Source organism: Tupaia chinensis, unplaced genomic scaffold (assembly GCF_000334495.1).
Source record: "Tupaia chinensis unplaced genomic scaffold, TupChi_1.0 Scaffold000215_1, whole genome shotgun sequence".
Lineage (NCBI taxonomy): Eukaryota > Metazoa > Chordata > Mammalia > Scandentia > Tupaiidae > Tupaia > Tupaia belangeri.
Window position 1 is genome coordinate 4,376,831 of NW_006159690.1, and position 17,013 is coordinate 4,393,843.

General features: G+C 51.7%; 1 protein-coding gene across 1 annotated transcript in view; it reads right to left on the reverse strand.

The window, feature by feature from the left end:
- Window positions 1–17,013, reverse strand: part of JAK1 (Janus kinase 1) — a 67,246-nt gene that overhangs the window by 4,932 nt on the left and 45,301 nt on the right. Inside the window, 11 exon segments of the mRNA XM_006147535.3 lie at window positions 893–1,065; window positions 1,375–1,499; window positions 2,214–2,406; window positions 3,575–3,669; window positions 3,817–3,967; window positions 6,345–6,496; window positions 8,209–8,344; window positions 8,935–9,062; window positions 10,070–10,157; window positions 10,884–11,027; window positions 14,522–14,628. Coding sequence (XP_006147597.1) covers window positions 893–1,065; window positions 1,375–1,499; window positions 2,214–2,406; window positions 3,575–3,669; window positions 3,817–3,967; window positions 6,345–6,496; window positions 8,209–8,344; window positions 8,935–9,062; window positions 10,070–10,157; window positions 10,884–11,027; window positions 14,522–14,628 — 1,492 coding nt within the window.

Here is a 17,013-nt window from a genome sequence, read left to right on the forward strand (position 1 = left end):
GCAGCTTCTTCACTGGGTACACTGTCCCAGGCAGTCGGCATGTGATTTTCTAACCAGGATGTCTTCTGAGTCACAAGAGATGGTCGAGGTTCCCATAGATTTCACTCTGCTCTGTCTCTGAATTTATTCAGTGCCCACTTTGTCACTCCTTGCCTGTTCTTCCACCTGTTCACAGTTTGATGAAGCTGGAGGTGCTAAGCTGGTTAGATTTCTCCCATTCCCTGGAAGGTGGTCTCACACGAAGTTCGGGCATTTAAACAGGCTGCTTTCAGTGCAATAGCATAAAAGATGTTTCTTGAAGGTAAGTATCAATCAATTCTGACTGTTCTAAATCTTCTCTAACCTTGACTCAGGCCAGCAGAATAAGAGACATTAACATAGAGGACCAGCAGGACCAGCAGTTAGCATAATGGCTATGTCGCTGAACTCCCATGTAGTCAACCGCGGTTTGACTCCTGGACCTGGTAGCTTAAACTCACACCAGGCATGTGTGTATGTGTGTGCCCAAGACCCCGACCGAGGAGAATGGAGAAGAAGGGACTGCAGTGTGGCCATCCCCACTAGGGGGGATTTCTGCTTTCTGTCTCTCTCTCTCTTTCTGGGGAGAGCACACGCCCTGTAGCAAAAACGTCTCCAAGAAAATCCCTCCAAAAAACAAAGGGGACCAGCAGGTGGTGTGGTGGTTAAGGCGCTAGACTCCCATATGGCTGACCATGGTTCAAGTCCCAGACCTGGTGGCTTACTTTCTCTCTCTCTCTCTCATCAAATTAAACTTAATGAATGAATAAATAGAATTAAATGAGCAATTATTTTTTAAAAAATACATTAACATAGCCAGAAAGAATCTCTCAAGACAATGTAAACCCCGTAAAGTTTTGTTTGATTCAGTTACCAAAACACTGGACTGTCGCGGTCATCCTTGACGGTGTAGTACTCCTTATCGGTTTCAATGGCTTTGGTTAAGCCAAAGTCTCCAATTTTGACTTGGTGCTCACTCTCCACCAGAACATTTCTTGCGGCTAAGTCCCGGTGAACGTACTGCCGAGAGCCCAAGTAGTCCATTCCCTGAAGGAGAGAAGCAGGGTCAGGCACATCGCTGAAGTCACTTCGGAATAAAAACCAGAAATGCCATCTCATTCACATATCACTGACAGTTTTGCTCATTTTCATGTTTATGCAAGAATAACAACTGTTTTTTAAAATACATATAAAGCAGCCAGAACTAACACATTTTTCATCCAAATAATGCAAAGCCAAATCAACTCAGTATAGTGATCGCAAGGTTCCCACCTGCAGTCTGATGACTGACCAATATACCCAGGGCAGAGAACCTGAGTTTCTACTTTCGCATGCTATCTTTTTTTTTTTTTTTACCTTACAGATCTGAACGGCATATTTTAGCTGCTGTTTGAGGTTAATTTTGTTCTTATTCTTTGGAAGATATTCCTTAAGGCTTCCCGAAGGCAAGAATTCCATGATGAGCTTAATTCCATTTCCTCCTGTTTGGAAAAAAGACTGTCAACAGGGGGCTGTCAAATGCAGGAACTGGGGGAGAAGAAGGGCACAGGGTTGGGAGATGGGGGCAGTTTCAGCTTTGCCCCTTGACCACGGGCTCGTTGAAGCTCAACAGCAACAGCAGACAGGGACACTCCTGCACTTCTGTCAGCCATGTCAGCACTCACTGAGGTGGCAGTGTTCTGGAAGCCACTAGGCAGGTGATAATTTTTTCATACTGATGCAGACTGCATCACTTCGCTCCCAGTGTTAAGGGACAATGCACAAGTGGTATGCTCGCTCGCAAATAAGATCCAATTATTAGTAAATACTATTTGTCACGTTGATTTAGACAACTAGACAATGAAAGGATGAGATGCCCTGGCTAGTGTTGGAACAGAACCAGGAAAGGGGGTGAAGTGGGTACCAATCTCGCATGGCAGAGGTGTGGCTGGATGGGTGAGTTAAATCCAGTCCTTAGTGTGGGTGTATGAACCTTCTCCCAGCAGGAGGGAGGCTGGGTGGCTTCCCCAAGATCCCCGCTACTGCTGAGGTATTTGACAGTGTAGACAACCTGCAAGCCTTGAGGACATGGGAATATCAGCTGGCCCACGACAGGGTTGTTCAGAGGGCCCCGACAGGGCTGAAGGCTGCCCGCTCTACACTACCTCTGTGGCCTTACGGTCACTGTGTCTTTGACCCAGCTGGACCCCACGTACCATCTTCTGTGCAGATCCCTTTGTACTTCACAATGTTCTCGTGATAGAGGTTCCTTAAGATTTCTATTTCCTTCTTCAGATCTGCTATGTGGTTACCTCCACTCTCGGGCTTCAGGGACTTGACAGCCACCTGTTCCCCTGTATTGTCCCCCTCGGGGTCATACCTGCAGAGCTCGACCTTCCCAAAGTGGCCCTGGAGGGAGAGACACACATGCTGTAACCAGAGGAGCCCCAGCCTAGGCCACCCACAACTCGGAAGTCTTGCTCCTCATGGCTGTCCCCTGAGGGCTCAGGGTTAATAGCACAGTTTGATCGTGAAGGTGGAAGCCTTTCACCTGGACTCCACCTACTCACCACCGTCCCCTTCTTCTCTTGGCCTCACAAACCATCCCCTCCACCATGGAGCTCAGACAAGGCAAGGAGCAGGAGATGATGAAGCAATACATCAACCTCAGTCTCCAGGAAGACATAGCCCACGGGGGAATGAAGGTTTCTCTGGATCCACTGGAGCACTGCGGTGTTCTCTGCAAGCCCTGGACCCATGCTATAGGACAGGCACTACAGTGTGGTTGAAATGAGCATCTGCATAAGAAGCTCCTGAAGACGTGGGATCAGATCCCAGCTAAGCCACTCGACAGTGATGCTGGCTGGCAGGGCCACCAGACTTCCCAGGCTGGTCCCGATGTGCTCACTGTGCACAACAGGAAAAAGCCTCTCAGGGAGTTGTGAGGTATGAAGGATACTGTGATGGTGAAAATGCCTGGCCCGAGGCTGGTACATGGCAGATACCAAGACATGATTCAGCCTTTACCTAATTAGCCTAACTACAGAAAATCGGTATGAAGACCAGCACCTTCTTTGGTCTTATTAACTGCTTGCAAGCTCCCACCGAGGTCCAGAGGGAAAGCTGATGCTCCATCTGGGCCTTCTGTGCAGGAGGCCTCTCATGTGGGGGCCTTACAGGAGATGGATGAGCCCAGGAAAGTCAGTATTGGGTTTTTTCTTTCCATCGTATCTAACCTATCCCCTCTATCGCTCTCTCTTTCCATTATCTTATGTCCTGTGAAAAAGAAAAATCAAGGCTCAGAGGGGGCTGACTAATGTCCCATGTGAGTGTACAGTCACACATGTGAATACACAGTCACATGGACAGGCAGGGATATGCATTCTGTCACCATATGTGTCAAATGGTGACTCAATCCCTTGTGATAAAAGTGGCCCCCTCAAGAGGCAGTCAAGTAATTTGTCTTGTAAACTTCAACCCAAGATGAGAAAGCGCGGAGAGCAGCTGTGTATGCAGAGAGGTGACACAAGAAGCAGAGGTTCAGCTGTCAGCAACCAGGACCCCAGGCAGAACTTGCCTCCCCCAAATCACGGATCCTCTTGAGGAAGCGCTTTTCAAAATGTGTGGGATCCACCTCAGTTGCTGGTTTTTTTTCCGAAACTATGTCTGGATCTAATGGAAGAGAAAAGAACACAGATAAAATAGCAAGTGGTTCCCAGGGACTGCCACTCATGGGCTCTTAATCATGCCCACCCCACTCCCACCCACTGTCCAAGGCCTCTGGTGATCCTGGTTAAAACAGCACAGGACACATCTTACTCTGCTCTTCCAGCTTGTTAATGTCTCTCATGATGGCGCGGAAGAAGGGTCTCTGGTTAGGGTCATAGTTCATGCAGCGGGTCATGAGGTCAGCCAGCTCCTTGCAAGATGGTGTCACTGGCCTGCACCGACTTTCATAGAATCTCTCTTTCTGAAAGAAGAGGGACACATGGAAGAACTCCGAAGGAGCCACCTATTAAACCTTTGAGCCCCAGGCGAAGGGAATTAGCCATCCTTAAATGAATTCTCACCATTTCTGCTTAAAGGTAGAGCTCATAAGCGTGTATTAGTTACTGTTTATTCCAGCAATGGTAGACCTCAACATTTATACTAAAATAATCTGAATTCAAGGAGAGGGCAGTGTATCCCAGTCCTGAACAGCTGCATTCCAGGAAGTTGCATAACCTTTCTGGAATATGATGTGGCGACACGTATATAAAAACCTTCAGATTCTCTGGAAGCCTCTGACTCATTAATTCCAATTATTGAATGACTCCAAAATAAAGAAAGGAATAAAAACTTATGTTCAAAGATATTCCCTACAGACTGAGATAAAACATTGGCAATCTAAAAACAGTCAAAATGTCAAACATGAAGTAAACTAGAGTTAAATAAAACAACATTTACATTTGTAAACGTAAGACTTAATCTTTTCGGAAAGTACAATACTAGGTGAGGAAATTCAGGATCTGTAACCATATCTAGCATGATCCAAATTTTGTTTTAAAAAAGAGATACAGACAGACTGAAAGACAACATACCAAAGTATTAATAGTGATCGGAGATGGCAAAAATGAGGTGATTGCTATTTCCTTTTTTGAATACTTTTCTGTATTTTCCAAATTTTCTTCATTAATTACTTTAAAATGAGAAACAAATCATTGGTGCCACTTTAAAAGATGAATTGAATTCACTGCACTCCAGTGTTTACTCTAGCCGGACCCCACGGGTACTACCTTCTCTTTGGTCCCTGTGAGTTCAGGGTGGGGTGGGATGGGGCAGAACCAAAGGATAGGGAGGAAGGAGGATTGGAATTAAGGAGCTAGAGCTGCCCTTGCCTCCAATCTCCCCTCATGCTGCAGTGCAGCCAGCAGAAAGGTGGCCTGGCCTGGAAGAGCCTGAGGAGAGAGGCCCTATTTATTAAAGACCAGGACCCTTCCTCTACCATCTTTGTATGCTGCTCAGCCCTGGGCTCATACAGCCACTGCTCGATAAAGACTGACTGACAACATGGGGTACATTTCCAGGGAAGCTAAAAATAAAATGAGTTCCCCAAAGCTAGAGTGAAAATTCCAAGTGGCAGATTTGCAGATTGGAGGGTTTCCCTGCGGGTTTTAGCTCAAATCCTCTTCCAAAGTCCTGCACCATCTCTACTTGGCAATCTCAAAGGATCTACCTCTTCATTATCTCCCCCACACACCTTCCCTCTGGACTCCCACTGCCATTTCCTGAGCTTGAGCCCTCAGCCCTGTGAGCCTCAGAGTGCCAGTCCCCCTGCTGGTCTCCCTTCAGCCTGTCCAACCCAGCCACTGCATCCAGTTAACTGTCCCAGACCTGGCCTTCACCTCGCCTAATCCCTTCACTGCCTCCCATCACTCCTAGTGAAGCGCAGGCTCCATGGCCTGGAAATCGAGGCTGTTGGCAATGTGACGCCAAAGGCCCTTCCCACTTAGTGCCCTGCTACTCCCCTCCATGCTCCAGATGCACAGGGCAGGTGAACTACCACTCTTCACTCCCCACGTACAACTGCAGTGTCACCTCCCCTTGGACTTTGGCCAGTCCCTCCCAGCTGAAAGCGATGCCTGCCTTCTCTAGACACGCAAAGCAATTCCAATAACTGAGTCACCGAACTGGCGCGTCGGTCGTCCCTTATTATTATTTTTACTTACTCCTTTGGCATTAATCTTTACTTTTTCCACAAGCAAATCTGTAAGAGGCTCAAACCTTGTCTACTTTGGAGTCTGGCTGAGGAACCCATGTGAGTCTGGGACTGCCTGCGTCTCAGTCACCTGATCTGTACAATCAGGGCAATAACACTGTCCTTCCTAAGAATGTGGCTCTTAGCGGGGCACTGTCAGGGCTTATTTGTGCAATCCATGCTATTATTTTTGCCTGACCCCCGCCCCCCCCCACCACCACCACACTCTTAAGATCCTCAAGGGAAGGGAAGGCCTGTAGCCCTCGGCTTTGTATAGGACAGTGCCTGATACAAAGCAGGAACTCAATAAATATTTATTTGTATGTGACTCTTGCTCAATAATAGAACTTAAAATCTCAGATAAACCATAACTGTCTACTGAGCATACACTGTATGCTGTTTATCTTCACAACAACTCAAAGTTGTTTCTCATTCCCAGTTTACAGACGATGAAACTTGGGCTCAGGCAGGTTAGGTCACATTTGCAAGGTCACAGAGCCAGCCTGTGGAGAGAATTCAGATCCTTGCCCATCTCTTTCCTGACAGCTCTCTGAGGCCTCTGAGTCCCGAGAGTCCTCACCCAGCTCAGGCCTGGGAAAGCCCCGCTCACCTCAATCAGCGTCTTATCCTTCAGCGGGATCTCGCCGTTGTAGCAGATTTCCCAGAGTGTGGTCCCGAAGCTCCACTTGTCCGCAGCCACGCTCAGGTTCTTGGAGTCCTCCACACACTCAGGGGCAATCCATGGGATCCGCTCGATGCACTCTGGACAAAGATGACAGACACAGTAACAGATGGGTTTTGGGGGTCACCGGGTCATCTCACTGTCACTGCAGAAGATGTGTGCCCATACAGGCCCTGCGAGCAGAGTTGTTCAAATGTGGACCAAGGCCGGAGGAGGCCCTGGGAGCCTGGCCTTGTCCCGGAACTTCCAACACACTGGAAGGAGTCAGGGCTGCAGAGAGGTCCATGGCCCACGAGCTCCCCAGGGAGGCTGTGTGCAGCTGGGCTTCTGAAGCCATGGCCTTGGAAATGGCAAAGCACCCTGGGATGGGGCCCATCACCCAGGGGCAGGGGGAGAGTGGAGGTTCGTGTGGGGAGGGGAAGAGGTCACACAGGCAGAGGAAGGCACAGGCTGCTTGCACGCACCCTGCACATCCCTCTGCAGAGCTACGTGAGTTTAATGTCAGTTTTCTTCCATTTGAGGAAAGAACAGGAAGGAAATGCTGAGGTAATGAGATTACAGAGTCCTTGACTTTGCTACCTTTTCTAACCAAGGCCAGAGTTAGCAATGCTGGCAGAAACGCGGGTCAGGTATGCTGCGCATGACTCTGGGCAAGCAGAGGCCTCCGCAGAGTGGCCTCGGGCTCCTGAGGGGGGGCAGAGGCAGGGCTGGACCCTTGCCGGGCACTTACGATCAGCCCACTGGCCCTCCCGCCTCCCTCTTCCTGCCATAGGTGAGTGCGGGCAGTGCCCTGGGAGGATGTGCCCTTGGTCACTTGCTGTAGCCACATCCTATGGGGCTGGGAGGCCCAGATGAAATCCTGCTGCCTCCCCGTCACTGTCTGCCTGCCTCTAGCAGGACCAGGTGTCGCCTTAGAGTCCCCACACCATGTTACTGGCAGCTCTCGAGAGCCTCAGGCCTCTTTTGTTCTAGAGCCACCTGTGTCTGTGTCTCAGACCCTCACTGAGGACAAGATCCCTGATAGATTTGGGGGTGTCTTCTGCCTCTTGATTGCTGGATGAAGGTCAGATGGTAAAGGTCAAACAGATACTGAGGATGCTTCTCATTCCTCTTCCAAGGAGTGTATGATCGGGGTCCTATTTGCAAGGCTTATTTTTCATCCTCGTTCCTTTCCAAACTTGGTCCATTTCTCGAATTACTGAACTACTGATCAAAACTCACGGAGATGGTGAAGACACAGGGATTGTGACTGGCTGCTGGCCCCAGGCCCGGGGGCAGGCTGCTGCTCCGCTGGCCTACAATGCCGAGAGGCAGAGAGCACCTGAGTGGGGCTAGCCAGCACTCTCCTTTGAAGAATACAAGTCACCATAACCTGATTCAGAGGATGCTGGACCAGAGTGGACAGTCCAATGAAGGGGGTGTGCGCCTCCCCAACTGCTCACTGACTGCAGTGGATTTCCAAAGGACCCAGGAGGCCCGATTCCCTGCCCCGTGCCCTCTCCGACCACCAGTGGGCCCCATGGTCCCCTCTGTGCCATCCCACCACCTTGAACAAGTTCCTTTGCTGCCAGGACCAGAGAGGCCCCAGGTGAGCTGTCTGTTTCTCAGCTCCTCCAGAACATGGCCAGCTCACCCTTGGCTCCACACCCGCTCTGTCCAGGGCACACCATGGGAGCACGTGTACCTCCTGGATGACCTGCACTCGCTGAACAGTGACCCCAAGCCCAACCCAGCTCCATCTTCCCTGCTGGCCTGACCCCCAGCCCAGGAAGGGGCTGGGTGGGAGACACACCTTGCCTGGTCAGCACAGTGATGGGGATGCCGGGATCGCTGAGCTTGATGAAGGGGCCGAACTCACTGTCGATGCCCTCGCGGGCCAGGAGAAGGTTTTTGGTGCACACGTTTCCATGGACCAGGTCTTTGTCCTCCTGCAGAGTCAAAGGGTGAGCCCAGTTGGATTGCCTTCAGGCTGCCGACTCCCCTCCCTCTCCTCCTTCATCTGCAGCCCTGGCCCCTCAGAACATCTCTCCCTACTGCCCACTACAGCCATACCTGGCAGCCCGGACCTCCCACTGCCACCTGTGTGACTCAGGAACCTCGTAGGCTGTCCCTCAGCTCCACACCCTCATCAATGCAGAGGGTCAGAGGGGAGCACACCCCATAGGGCTTTGCGAGGATCTGACTGGGTAGACGCTGTAGAACACTGAATGGCAGAGTCACGGGGAACACTCAGTAAATGCTAGCTGCTGTGGCTGTGTGTAGTGTCACCCCTGCACAGGAAGGTGTGGAACGGCGTCTACTCCTGTCACCGCTGCCAAGCAGTCGGTGCACCGCCAAAGAACATGCTCCTTGAGGATTCCTGTGTGGGCACGAAACAGCTCTAGACACCCTTTCTCACTGAGCATCAGTCACCTGCGTTCAGCCCCAGAGTCCTGGCCCCTGTCTGCTCACCTGTGCCTGCTCCTGCCACCCCTGCCGGGACATGCAGTGACCATCGCACACAGCACAACATCCTTACCAAGTAGCTCAGGGCACTGGCCAGCTGCTTGGCAACTTTGAACTTCCAGGGCGTGGTGAGGACATCACTCTTCCGGTGCATGAAGAGATCCAGGGGTCCCCCCTCCACAAACTCTTCAACCATGATATCTACAGGCACAGAAACATGTGAGACCGTGTCTGGGACAGAACTCCCCGCGTCCCCTCACAGGAGCCCACCCGTGTGGCTCAGCTCTGGAGGACACAAATATTCTGGAGGTCAAATGGCAGGGCCTCTCCCCTGGGTGTGACCCTGTCTCTTAACCTGGGGGGCCTTGCACAAGTGACAGCCTCTCTGCTCCCACATCTGTGAAGAAGGAGACAGCCATATTGCCCCTCCCAGGGACTAGGGAGGGCTGATGTGAAAGCTTCAGTTTAGACTGACCTTGACAGGGGCTCAGAGAGCAGCCACTGTCACCTCTGCCGTCCTTCCCACACGCTACAGCAGAGGACAGGCCACTGAGTGACAAGGCTCCCTTCTCAACAGGGTTCCCATGTGAGCACACGTTATAGTCGTATCCAAGGATTTCATAGAGAATAAATCACTTGGGGTTTAAACAATAAGTTTCCCTTCTTCCAAATTTGTATGTCAGGAACTCAGAGGCCAATACTACCCATCTCAGTTCCAGCAGCTTCAGCCCAAAGGTGGGTGAGCAGCAGTGGCCCAAAGGCCCCCTCCCTTGGCAGCCTGACAAGCTGAGGCCAGAGCCTGCAGGTGCTCAACAAGAAGACCAACTGGAGTAGGGCACCCCCTGGGCAGGCCACCTGCCAGGTAGGCCAGCTCCACGCCGCTCAGGGGCACAGTCTCCAGCTCTACCCTGTCTGGGGCCCTTCTCTGACTTCAGGGTGATGCCAACCTCATCTTACTCACCTCAGCCTCCTGGGCCTAGTATAGTGTAGGGCCCAAGAAAGGAACATTACAGAAACGAGGTGAAACCAGTGGTTTTATGCCATGCCCGCTACTAACCTTAGCAAATGACTTGTTCAGTACCTGGATTTGCTGACTGCACAGAGCGAGGCAGGAAGCCTGGCCACAGGAAGTGGCACAGCCCCGACTGTCCCCACAGCACGCAGGCTCCCTACCCAGCCAACACCCCTTCAGTAGGGCACACACTTACTCTCCACGTCACGGACACAGACGCCATAGAGGTACACGATGTGCTTGTGGGACACCTGTCTCATCATGCTGGCCGCCTCGAAGAAGGCCTGTGGGAGAGCAGGACAAAGGAACGCCTATGGTCAGCCTCCGTGGCTCTGACCCCAAGGGGCCCTACTAGGGGGACAGTCCATGGACACCACCACCTCCTGGCCAGATCCTAAAGACCATTCTCCTGGCCGGGCTGTCCAGAGGCACTGCCGGGCTCTTACCTCTGGGCCATGTGGCCGGGATGTGGGAGGTACTTAGAAGCCCCCAGGCTGCAGAGCAAGGCAGCCTGGGAAAGCTAGCTGTCAATTTTCCCACTGGATGCTCAGGCCCGCCCCCTTCTCTTCCTTTAAACTTTTGGAAGCAACAATGTTCAGCACTGTATTCGAATAAAAAGGAGACGAAGGCAGCTGCTCTCTGCTCGAGATCTGGTGTTAGCTATGGCCCGTGAGATCCTGGTAAGGGGGGCTCTGAGACCCTTTGGCTCTAGTCCTGGGCTCAGGCCTGCCCCACGGCATCACTGTGGGGGCTTCAGTCAGGAAATGAGAGGGGTGGATGGGAGCGGGAGGGCCGAGAGCAGGGCGTGCTGCTCAACCCAGCCTTCCTTGCCGGTGTTTTATATCCAGGTCTCTTTCGCTGCATCTGAAGAAAGGAATTCTGAGCAAAAAGCAGTTTTGAAAACCACTGGGCCAAAATAAAGGCAGAGGTTCTTCCCAATCCAACACAGGGCCCACTGGTTCCAGAAAGGGGGGTGGTGGAGGTGAGGAGGTGGGGAGCAAAGCACTTGCCAGAGAGATGTCCCTGTGGCTGGGGTCTAGGACTTTGAGGATCACTTTTATTCTCTTCTCTTCAGAAGTCCCTTCGTCATCCTTGTAATCCACCAGGGTCCCTGAGTAGATGTGTGTCCTCGTGCCTCTCCCAAGGTGCTCGCCCTGAGGAGAGAGCAGAGGGCTGAAGCCTCAGGGGGACAGAGTGACAGATGGCACAAGGACAGACAAGCCCCTGCAGCTCGCAGCTGCCAGTGTCTGCCTTGGGGGTATGAAAACCCACTTGGTCAGCACAGCAGTGGGTCCCAGGAGACTGTCCTGTCCTCACGCTCTCTAAACAGCTCCTTGCTGTCGACCCTCGGGAACAGCCTGTGGCCAAAACACAATCTTGATCCGTCAGAAAACTGCTGCCATGGGAACCAGCAGTTAGCGTAATGGCTATGTCACTGGACTCCCACGTAGTCGACTGCAGTTCGCATCCCGGACCTGGTGGCTTAAACTCACGCCGGGCGCGTGTGCGTGCGTGCCCAAGATCCCGAGAGGAGAATGGAGGAGAAGGGATTGCGGCGTGACCATCCGCCCTGGGGGGTGATTTCTCGCTTTCTGTCTCTAATGTCTGTCTCTGTCTGTCTGGCGAGTGCACGCGCCCTATAGCAAAAATCTCTCCAAAAAAAAAAATGAATAAAAACTGAGAAAACTGCTGAAGTGCCATCAGCAGCCAGCACATCAGTGCCGCCGGGCCTCCAGCAGGGACTCAGGGAGGAGCCCTGCCCAGAGATCAGGGGGAGGGGCTCCGAAACCCTGGGTCTCCTGTGGCATCCTCCCTTGGAGCCATCCCTCACCGTGCTCAGTCTCTGCCCACTTTCCTGAAATGGAGGCAGCATGGTACCTATGCCCTAGGACTGCTGTAACAATCGATTAAGATTTGACATAGGGGCCAGCAGATGGGGTAGTGGTTATGTTGCTGGACTTCCACATGTCTGGCCCTGGTTCAAGTCCTGGACCCAGTGGCTTAAAAATCCCCCTGGGAGCATGTGTATGCGTGCCTAGGATCCCAGGAGGAGCATAGCCAAAATCCTGATGAAAATGGACTGGGGGAGTGGCCACCCCCTCAGGGGGTGATTTCTCATTTTCTCTCTCACTGTCTGTTTTTCTCCAATGAGTGCATGTGTCCTATGGCAAAAAAAAAAAAAAAAAAAAAAAAAAAAAAAGTACTCCTGCATAGACTGGCTCATGGTGGGCAGAAACTTGTCTGCTGGGCCTACATGCTCTGTTTGAAAGCCTCCGGGCCAGTGGGCCACCATTTCTCACACTAGAACTCCTCATTCCCATCCATCCATGCAGTGTATATGCGCACACGTGTGTGCATGCTAAGCTTTAACTGAGTGATGCCAATGTCACCTGCGTCTGCCCCGATACTCTCCCGGAAGTGAAGATGGAGGCACAGCCTAGAGTGGTTAGGCCCTCACAGTGAGGGGACGCCGCCACCAGACAAGGGGCAGGTGGACTAGAAAGGATCATCTGCCAAGCCTGAGCACGGAACGAACTGTCTCGAAGGGCCCTCCAGGCTTGAGCTTCAATGACTCTGACCTTAAAATTCTTTTTTTTAAAGATTTATTTAATTTATTATCATTATTATCATCATCACATGAGTTTTGCCAGAGAGAGAGAGAGAGAAAAAGAGAGAGAGAGAGAAAGGAAGCCACTAGGTCTGGGACTCAAATCGCAGTGGGCCATGTGGAAATTCTAGCACCTTAACCACCACGCAACCTGCAGGCTCCAAAACTCTTTTATTTTTTTAAAAAAATATTTAAATTTACTTATTATTATTATTATTTTTAAAATTTGCTACAGGGCACATGTACTCACCAGAAAGAGATTAGAGAGAAAGAGAGAAAGGAAGCCGCCAGGTGTGGGACTCGAACTGTAGCTGGCCACGTGGGAATCCAGCACTTTAACCACCCTTAGCTGGCCCTGATCTTAACATTCTTAATAGTTGGAAAACAAAACGTGCTTCATGAAACATGCGCTGTCAAGCCGTTGATATCCCACAAAACTTGTAACCTGAAGGCTGACTATTCTAGGACTTCCCTGTAGACGCAGAAAATGGACTGTGGCCTATACCCAGGCAACCAGCCCTGACCCCCCATGTACGCCCGTTAATCAGGTATAGTAATCTGTGCAAATACCACCATTTGTCATCTGTCACAGCAGAGTGGCCATCCGTTGCCTGCCTGCTACATCCTGGCAAGGACCGGCACCTATTCATTAAGCTGCAGCTGTCACGAAGCGATCCATCAAGGGTACGAGGGTTGTGCCCCCACGCACGCCTGGGAAGACACTGCTTTCAGAACGGTGGCTCTTCCCCAGAAGAACAACTCACCCAGTGGCTGGGTCACGGTCCCCTGCTGTCAGGTTCCACACAACCTGCAAAGGCCCCGCTGGCCCACTTCAGCCTCCCTCCCTGCTGCACACGCTGCCTTGGCCCAGAACTTGCTGTTCTCTTCTGGGACCACCATGAGGCACATGCCCCAGGAAGCCGCCCCGTCCTCTCCAGGCTGGGTCCTGGGGCACCTCCCAAGATAGCATCATCACCGTACTTAGTTACACAAACCAGCGTCTGCCTCTGGCACAGGGCTGGGAGCCGGCTGAGGGTGGTCATGGTGCTGGCCCGGGTAAAGGCCCAGTTGCTGTTGGCTGAGCGGATGCAGACAGCATGGAGGAGAGTGGCTAACTGCTCAGACGCTCGAGGGAGGGACAGAAGGCAGGCCCAGAGAGAAGTTGCAGCTCTGATGATGCTAATCTCAGGATGTTTGCACTGACACACTGGAGGGGCAGGAACAGTAAGAACGGGCTTCGGCGAAGACATTTACCATAACGGAAGTGAGACAGTTACAGCCATGAGTTCTATTCCTTCCAAACCCCGCCCAGCAGTGTCAGGGATTCGTGAAAAAAGTAAACTGATAATAAGCCTCATGCCCGCCAGCTTCCCCAGGCTGCAGTCCCGCCAAGGTGTAAGACTCCTCTCTGAGGCTGTGGGCAGGTTGGCTCTTTTGATGGCCCCACCCCGCCATGTGAGGCTCTAGGTAAGGAGGGTAGAGAAATAGAAAGTGGGGCGTGCCCTGAGCTTCACATTCCTAGCCAATTCTGGGTCTGCTAAGACTGGAGATTCTGGGCAAAAGGCCCTCTGAAGGCTAGGACCCTGGTCTAAGCCCTTGAGAGGGATCTGCTTCTGAGGAACGTTTCTCTGTGTCACGCCTGACCTGTGCATGTCCTCCTGCCCCTCCCTGTGCTCTCTGCACTGCTTGGAAGCATCACCAGGAAGCTCTGGCAGGAGCTCCAGAAGCACTGTCACTAGGCACATGGTGGGGACATGAGGGGGGACAGCCCACATCAGTGCTTCCTCACAAGGATAGTCCCCTCACCCCTAGGGAACCCACGAAGTCCAACCTCCACCTCGATCAGGAAAAGCAAGTGAAGAACATCAGCAAGGTGGGATAGAGGGGCACTGGCTGTACTGCACTGACTGCGGAAGGAAAGCCCTTGTTCTTTCCCCACTGGGGTTTTCCCAGACACAGGCTTCGCTCCCCACCATCCGCCAGGCTGCCCCAGCGAGGAGAAAAGACCAAGGTGGGCCCAGGACCGAAGCAATGACTCACCTGCATGATATCTTTCTTGAGGATCCGGTCGAAACTCAGCTGGCTCATAGGGTAGACGGGCTGCCACTCCTGGGCTTTCTTAGTAGCCACCAGCAGGTTGGAGATCTCTGTGGGAGATGGGAGAAGTGGAGGCATGGGGTCAGATGTCCACAACCCTAGCCAGCCAAAGCCTGCTGAGCCAGGGCCTTTGGTGGACACATAGGCGACGTTTGCTGGCTCAGTCATTCAACACTGATCAAGTGCGTGGTTCCTGGCCTCCTGGTGCTCACAGCTGATCATGGAACCCAAACTAATCATCACCCAGACGGAAGCCACAACCATGCAGCTAAAGAAGAAGCACAAGTACCCCAAGGTCTTCTCAGTAGGATCCGTCCTGGTAAGGGAAGGCAGAGGTTTCTCTAAAAAATGTGATTCTAGGGACCAGCAGGTGGCATGGTGGTAAAGGCACTGCATTCCCACATGGCCATCCGTGGTTTGAGTCCCAGACCTGGCAGCTTGAAAAAAATCTCACCAGGCACATGTGAGTACCCAAAAATCCCAGAAGGAGAGTGAAGGCGAAGGGACTGCAGGGTGGCTATCTCCCCGGGGGTTGATTTCTCACTTTTCCTCTCACTGTCTCTCTCTGGCAAGCACATGTATACTATAGCAAAAAAAAACTTAAAAAAAAAAAAAGTGATTCTAAACTCTAGGCATAGAAACTCCACCAAGTCAGGGACTGTGTCTTTCTGATTTTCTGCTCTACCTCCACCACCTGGTACACAGGAGGCACTCTACATATTCTCTAAGTGTGTGAATGCACAGCTAGGGTGTGATGAGCCAAAGAAGGACGGAGAAACGCTACTCTGGTCTCAGGAGGGCTGGGGCCCTCGGGAGGAAGGAGCCAGAAAAGCAAGGCAGGTAATCCAGAAAGACGCTTCTTCCGAAGCCTTCTGACACTCAGGAGATGCTTCCCAAATGCTCCGTGAGTATGCAATTACGAGTGGACCATCCTCAAACCCTATGGGCTCAATCTGCAAACCCAAAACATTACAAAACCCGCCGGGCCAGGGTTCAGTATAGGCAGCAGCTATCCGAGATTCATAACCCACAGAAATCGCCTCTCACACCACAGAGCTGCGGTGTGCTGCTTGGCTACTTGGAGTAAGGAAGGACTTTCCAGACTTGGGCTGGCAGTGAGAGCATTCTGGAAATCCCTGAGGACTTTTATGTAGTGGCTTATTGTTTTTAATGAAGCGGGAATATTAGGGAAATGACAACTAACAGATGCTTTCTCCTCCCTTCCTCTTTCCTGCCCGAGGAGATAATGAGTTAGAGAAAAAATACATTCGTTCAAGTCCTAATTATTAGGTTTTTTGTTTGTTTGTTTTTGTTTTTGAGAAGTTTTTGCTATAGGATGCGTGTGCTTGCCAGAAAGACAGAGACAGAGAGACAGAAAATGAGAAATCAGCCCCCAGGGGAATGGCCATGCCGCAATCCCTTCTCCTCTGTTCTCCTCTCGGGATCTTGGGCACGCACGCACATGCGCCTGGCGTGAGTTTCAGCTACTAGATCTGGGACTCGAACAGCAGTCGACTACGTGAGCGTCCAGCAACATAGCCATTACACCAATTGCTGGTCCCCTAATTCTTAGGTTTTAATAGAGATGCCCAAAAGATCTGTAAGAACAGCCAGGCAGGACCCATGGAAGCCACAGGCACGTGCCACTGAGAAGCAGCTGCTGAGTGTCAGCTCCCGACGGGCCCAAATGACTCAAATGTGGGTCTCTCAAATCCTCACTATCCTTCAGAGGAGGGTTTTTTTATTCCTTTCCCCCTCCCCGCCCCATTTTTAAAAGCTCACATATCCTGACTGCTTTCTCTGTGGCAGATACTCTCCTAAGAGCCTGACACCCACGAACTCCTTTGCCCTCATGCCAATCCTGTGAGGTTGCCGGTATTCTTACCTCCCTTTTACAGATCGGAAAAAAAGAGATTCAGAGCTCAAACGCCTTGTTGCAGGTCCAGGAGTCAGTAAGCCCGACTTAGGATTCCCACTCAAGTCAGAGCTGGCCCTAGTCTCTTCCCTCCCCACAATATACCTGGTGGTAGGTGGGGGTACGAATCTGGGTGCCAGAAACTGGGAGCATGAAGAGGCCCCCTCCTTGTCACCACACCCTGGGCACTCCTTTTCAAGAGGCTACCCCCTCCATACTGTTCTGATTCACCCTGTTACCCAGATAAAATCAGATTCAAACCTGCAACTTCTGCCCTGCGGGAACAAAGGCATGAAGAAAGGGCCACTTTATTAGGACCCATGGGCACAGGACAGGCAGTCATGCCACTTGGAAAACTGGACAGGAGGGTAGGAAAGGGGGCCATTTATGGACTGATTCCCTGCATGGTACTTCAGGAGACTCATCACTAGGGTCTCAAGCTTGTTTTCTCAGAACAATGGAAGTGTGCGCCCCTCTATCAGGTTACTTTGCCAGATAAACAGGATAAGCCAAGCGAAGA